This window comes from Tenrec ecaudatus, chromosome 10 (assembly GCF_050624435.1).
Source record: "Tenrec ecaudatus isolate mTenEca1 chromosome 10, mTenEca1.hap1, whole genome shotgun sequence".
In the NCBI taxonomy this organism is placed as follows: Eukaryota; Metazoa; Chordata; class Mammalia; order Afrosoricida; family Tenrecidae; genus Tenrec; species Tenrec ecaudatus.
Window position 1 is genome coordinate 133,816,069 of NC_134539.1, and position 6,000 is coordinate 133,822,068.

The following is a 6,000-nucleotide window of genomic DNA, read 5'->3' on the forward strand; positions in this document are numbered from 1 at the left end:
GGAGCGAGGGAGGAGGAGCGGGCTCGAACGCATCACTCTGACAGAAGCAGCCCCCAGAGCTGTGGTGGAAAACTTCTGTCAGAGAATGTGGAGCCTCGGGATCCAGTCTTGGGGGGGCAGGACGAAAAGAAGCCCCGCGAGGTGCCTTTCTCTGATGAAAATCATTATGCAGAAGCCCTGCTTTCTCGGCTTTGGTTCATGAGACACTCCCCACGTTTGCAGGGCCAGGATCAGCCTCTGCCATCTCCGTGGTGGCTTAATTTCCTCTCTGAGGCCAGGGCTGGCTTACCATTTGCCTTTCAGAAAGCTGGGGGTGGATGGGGCAGAACAGCTTGCCTATTTTTCAAGACTGGTCTGAGAAGGCTTCCAATTAGACACTGACTGGGCACAGAAAGAACCCCTTTCAAGTACACGGCCAGCCAGTTGGTATTCATTTCACAGTCGCACCCTCCCTCGGAGGACCCCTGGGATCCACCCAATCCCATAAGAGAGCCCACAGACAACCCCAAGGAGGGGCCGAGAAAGAAAGAGGACATTTGGAAATGTGCAGGCCAGTGCCTATTGGTTCCTGAGCCGTTTTCATCCTGTGCGGGAGATGAAAGCATCCACCTAACACCTAAGTCAATTAAGTCACCACAGGGAAGGGCTGAAACAAGTCACCCCTGCTAGCCCTCTCCCTGGCCCAGCCAGCATTCCAACACTGCACCCAGGAGGATGAGAGGCCATGGCAGGATTCACACCCCTAGAGCGGCAAACGGGTACCTCCACATCACCGGCCACCCTGACAGAGCACTGCCCGCAGTTGTTCCTGGGGATAAGCAGAGCGACCTGATCTGAACACACAAGCTCCCCACACTCCCAGCTCCTGGGTAGAGCTCATTTCCCAAGCTCAAGCCAGCCTAAAGCCCATCCGGAGCGCACAGTGGCAGCCGTGGCTTCTCCCCAAGAGCTGAACCTGAGCTGGCTCTGGGCTCTTGGGGAGAGATCCCTTTCCCCTCCGGAATCTTGTCACCTGGAGCAAACCCACCAGTTCCAGCTGGAAGCACCTCCTCAAGGACAATCTCCTACTGAGGCTGGCTGTGCCCTGGAGCTCCTTTCCCAGGGGTCCAGCTTTTGGCCCTGGTCACTCGTCTTTCCGCTTGCTCCCATGGACTCCGGAGAGAAAAGTGATGGAGTTCCCCCTCCTTGAGGTTTTCTGAGAGAATGCTGTTAGCCAGGCATGGTGGAGGAAGAGTGTCTTAAAAGAAAAGAAAGAGAAGCTTCCACCTACATATAAGGGTTTCCCCTCCTACGCCAGGTCTAAAGCCACACAGAGCTCACGAGTAGTCCAAGTATAAGGCGAGGCAAAAACACAGAGACAAGCCAAAAAATACCAACGAAAACATTTCATACTGTGACTGTCTCAGTCCAGCCAGGCCAGAACTTGCTGGGAAGAGGTTCACAAATCCAGCTAAGTTGCCCAAAGGTACACCACGAAGAGTCCATCCAAAACATTCACAAAAGTATCTGAGCATCTCCAAATCTATTTCACTCCAAGCCTGCAACTCACAGGGTTTAAGAGGAGACCACGGGAACTCAGCATATTTCCACCACTGGGTCCCTGACTTTCCAACATTCCACTAACCCTTTGGTGCAGGGCCTCTTGTGGGTTTCTTTCTGTGGCCACTGCCCACCCCTTCCAAAGTAACTCCTCACTTAACTATATACACATATATAGTGGGCCTTCCAATGTATGCATAGACAGAGACCAGCTGGGGCAAAGGTAAATCGGAGGGAAAGAGACCGAGACATTTCTCCCACAGAAATGGGATGGGCAAACTTGAAAAGACTGCTGAGCCCAGAAGTTCCCAAACGTATTTGGTTGACCGCCCCCTTTTCAGAAAAACAATTCCTCTGAGCTCCCCTGGGAATTAAAACATTTGTTCTGTAGACCATAATCTTGGATAAACTGTAGGTTTCTGCCTTTGCATCTCCCCTGGGTCTTCCCCTTGCCCCCCCAGGAGGTGTTATCACCCACTTTGGGAAACGCTCTCTAGGACAGGGTCGAACTGCCCCTGGGTGTTTCTGAAACTCTAACTCCTTAGAGGAGTAGGAAGCTTGGTCTTTCTCCTGAGGAGTGGCTGGTGGGCTTGAACTGCTGACCTTGCAGTTCGGTTAGCAGCCCAATGCTTAACCACTACGCCACCAGGGCTTCTGGGAAACAGCTGAGCCCAAACCAAAATTTGCCCCAAAGCCCTGGTTGAGTAAGACATCCTTAAGCAAGCTTGGAAACTGTCACCTGCTTATGGTAAGGGGCCGTTTGCGCTACAAGGGACTAAGTAACTTCTCCAATGGGCCGAAGAACTTAAAAGCTCAAAGTCAAGGAACTCCCACAACCTGCTGGCTAGAATGCCATGAGACTTCTATGTTCTAGACCCAGACACTGGCCATGATCTTCCTGCTTCTCTCCTCTGCCCACCCTCTGGAGGTCCAAACTGGAATAGATGCTGAAAGGAATAGGTAGCCAGTCCGTGTGCTGTCAACAGCTGCTTCTGGTTGGGGCAGTCTGGTTAGCGTACCCTCAAGAACTAGCAGCGTTCAGGTCTCACAGGCCAAAAGTGTCCTTGTCAGCCTCGCTCAAGGGGACTCTATTAAGTCAGACAAGTTTTATTGGCTTTTTGTTATTTTTTTGGGCTGTCTCTTCTTGTTGCTTTTAAGCCAAGAGGACAAAAGCATGTGCACAACCAAGGGGAGGAACCAGAAATGAAAAACTTACCAATGGCCCCAGCCAATGAGTGCCCACTTCCAACAGGTGTGAAAGCCTGCTAGAAGCCACTGGAACACTGACATCAACAGCTAGGTTGTCTGACAGATTCGCCCCCCTTCATGGCACACAAGAATTTCAGAAAAAACAAGACCCTGCAGTTATGTTCGTTATTGTCGTCAACTAGTTTCTTTTTATTAAAAATTAGGTCCTGTGGTCCGGGCTCTACCCTCCGCACTTTCTCAGCCTCCCTGAGCTGGCCAACACCCTCCACACTGTGGAGCACTGAGAACCAGATGGGAACAAAGTAACAACACTCAGCCCTGCGTTCCTATACTTATTGGTCTCTAGAGAGCAGCAGGGCCACTGTCTTCTGCAGAGCACACCTGCAAACAGCCGGCCCCCCTCTTTCTCAATGGATGCCAAGAACCAGGAAACCTTGGCCACTTCGCGGCTTAAAGCAGATTCATTGTAAACCCACCCCTCATCCCCTTTCCCCAGGAAACAACAAGTAAGTAGGCAAAAAGTAAGCTCGGGAGAGAAGAACTTCAGGCGAATGCACACTGAGAACAGCCGGAGGGAGTCCCCCAGGATCGAGTTAATTAAGAAACCATTTCACACACGCCGGTATGTTGGAATCCAAACCAAGGAATGCGGCGAGGGCAGGTTCTCGATTGCCCAGGAGAAGACACAGCTCCTCCTGAACTAAAATTAGAAAGCGGCCGGGAAGGTGAGCCAAGAATCATGGGTAGGAGGCTGGGAACCGGCTGTCAGAGCTGGGGGTGGGGGAGGCGGAGAGAAAGCAAGTCTCCATTTTGTTTTATTTCCTCAGTTATTCTTTTAAGTTGGTTCCCGGGCTTTGGGATTTCACCAGTTAGCTCCCATGGGACGTCATTCAGGCTGGAAGAGCGACCTGCTCTGCACCAAGTCCCCAAATGTCCCACAATTCAGCCGCAGAGCCTGCAGCTAGCTACCGAACCGGAGGTTCCAAAATGCCAAGCAGAACACAGAAAAGGGGGATTTGAGGCCACTCCGCAGCCTACGGCAAGAGACGATGTGCCCGGGGCGTGCCTTGGCGCCCTGAATTCGTGCCCCGCCTGGGGGATTTACACTGGCAGCCCCGTGGCTTCCGTGCCCAGCAGGGTCCCTCTGGCTGTCAGGCTGACGCTGGGACATTTCCCGACCTGCGTCTCTCGACGCTGAGGGAGCCCTGAATCTCTGGTGGGCCAGGCAAGCAAAACCAGGCTTTGTCCGTGGGGACGGGGGCACTCGGGTGGGCCGGCGACAGGGCCGAGGGGGTACGAGAGCCTCCCCGGGTGCCCGCTCCTCTAGCCAGTCCCCGGAAGCGGCACTCCCCCGCCCAGCGGGCTCCGAGGGGGCGGGGAGTCGGACGCCCCCTTCCGGGTGCCTCCGCCCGGCTGGCCAGCCCCGCTCCTCCTCCGGGCGGGAATCCTCCCTCCCCCGCCCCTCCCGGAGCCGGGCCCCGGCGCCAGGCCCGGCCCCAAGGGGAGAGCCCCGAACCCGACTCTCCCTCCCCGCGGCCTCTGCCCGTCTTCCCGGCCCTTTGCGGCCGGGAAGACCCCGCCGGCAGCGGCCAGGACCCACCGCTCATTACGACATCTTCCTCCCTGGCCTCCGCCGCCTCCGCCGCCACCGAGAGCCTGACACCGCCCGCCTAGCGCCCGCCAATCCCGGAGCCCGCCACCACCCGAGCGACGGCAGCGTCCGCCAATGAGCTTCCGGAACATTGGGGACCGACAGCACGACTAACCAATCACCGAGAGGCATCTAGAGCGACGTTGGTCTGGCCAATAGGCCTGTGAAATGTCACTGATAGACGGCGGAGAGCGCCAACCGGAAACTTACCGGGGAGTGAATGACAAGCTCGCCAACCAACTGGCGAGCGAGAAAGACCCGCCCTCTAGGTGGTTGATGGACAGCAACAGGAAGCAGGGTGGGGCGGAGCTTAGCTGAAGGGTGATTTTGTATTGGTGGTGGTTGACCTCCCACCCACCTCTAACCTAGCAGATGAGTGATAGACCTTCCCTAAAGCCAATCAGAAGTCCTTAAGGTGAGGCCGAGGAATGCCCTATAAATAGCACATACATTGCGCCTTAAATTTTGAATCGCCTCGGCGTGGCAGGGCTTCTCCCAGCTTTTCGGCCACCGCTCTCTACCATTTAACCTCTTACCTGGTGAGTGGGAAGTCACCAGCCTGGTAGATAACCCCTTGCCCTTCACCGCCGTGCGAGTGGGAAAGGCACTCCCGGGAGGCCTCGAGCTGTAAGGCACCGGGTCCAACACAGTGATGAGTGTTCAATCACATCCCTTCCCTGAAGGGAGGACTGTTGTCATTGCACCAGGTGGTCCCAAGTCAAACCCGCTGCCGTCGAGTCGATTTCGACTCTACAGAGCAGAGTAGAACGTGGTTTCCCGGGCTGTAAGCCGTACACGGACTCATCTGTCACGCGTGGAGTGCCTGCTGGCTTCAAACCGCTCTTCCAGGGCTCGCAACCCAATGCCTACCCCACTCTGCCACCGGGCAGGGCTCCCAGTCACTAAGTCCCTGATGGCTTACATCCGGTGCTGCCGCCGCTCGGCGCGCACACCCTTCTCCTCCTCCTCGCAACTGGCGCGCCTCTGGAACACCTGAGGCTCATTCTAAAAGCAGATTCCCGGGGGTTGCCTTTCTAATCCGGTTTGGTAGGTCCTGGGGCGTGTCTGGAATCTGCATTTTTAACAAACACTTCAGGCAGATTGAATTGCACGCTGAAGTTGGAGAACCACTGGGAGTCTGCACCTTTTAGCTCCTTGAATGAAGAACCGTGAATAAAGCACCTGGCTGACACCACTCGGTAGGGTAACGCTTCTCATTAGGCACGGAATTTGGGAAAGCTGCCCGACGTCAGGGTTCAGACCACCCTTGGTCAAACTATGGCATCCCACATGTAGGGTGATCTTAGGCAGGATACAGAGGTTCCCTGAGGATGAGTACACCTACACTTTAAAACAGTGGCCTTTCCTTGTTGAAAACTATAAGCCACAGTGAGAAATCTATTTTCCATCGTGACCCAGCCCACTCAGTGCAGTGGTTCTCAACCATCCTCCCGCCACGACTCGTTCATACAGTTCCTCATGTGGTGCTGACTCCCCACCATAAGATTATTTTCATTGCTACTTCATCACTGTCATTTTGCTACTGTGATGAATCGGGCGACCCCCGTGAAAGCGTTATTCGACCCCCCCAAAGGGGTTGC

General features: G+C 55.0%; 1 protein-coding gene across 3 annotated transcripts in view; it reads right to left on the minus strand.

The window, feature by feature from the left end:
* Nucleotides 1–4,454, minus strand: part of SP2 (Sp2 transcription factor) — a 28,101-nt gene extending 23,647 nt beyond the window's left edge. Inside the window, exon 1 of one of the 3 annotated variants that reach the window (XM_075561705.1) lies at nucleotides 4,349–4,446. Coding sequence is in view for 2 of the 3 variants with exons in the window: in XM_075561707.1 (XP_075417822.1) it covers nucleotides 4,349–4,355 (7 nt within the window). In the remaining variant the exon portion in view is untranslated. Of the gene's footprint in view, nucleotides 1–4,348 lie in introns of all 3 variants that reach the window. The other 2 variants (XM_075561707.1, XM_075561706.1) reach the window with 2 other exon arrangements.
* Between the last annotated feature and the right edge of the window lie 1,546 nt (nucleotides 4,455–6,000).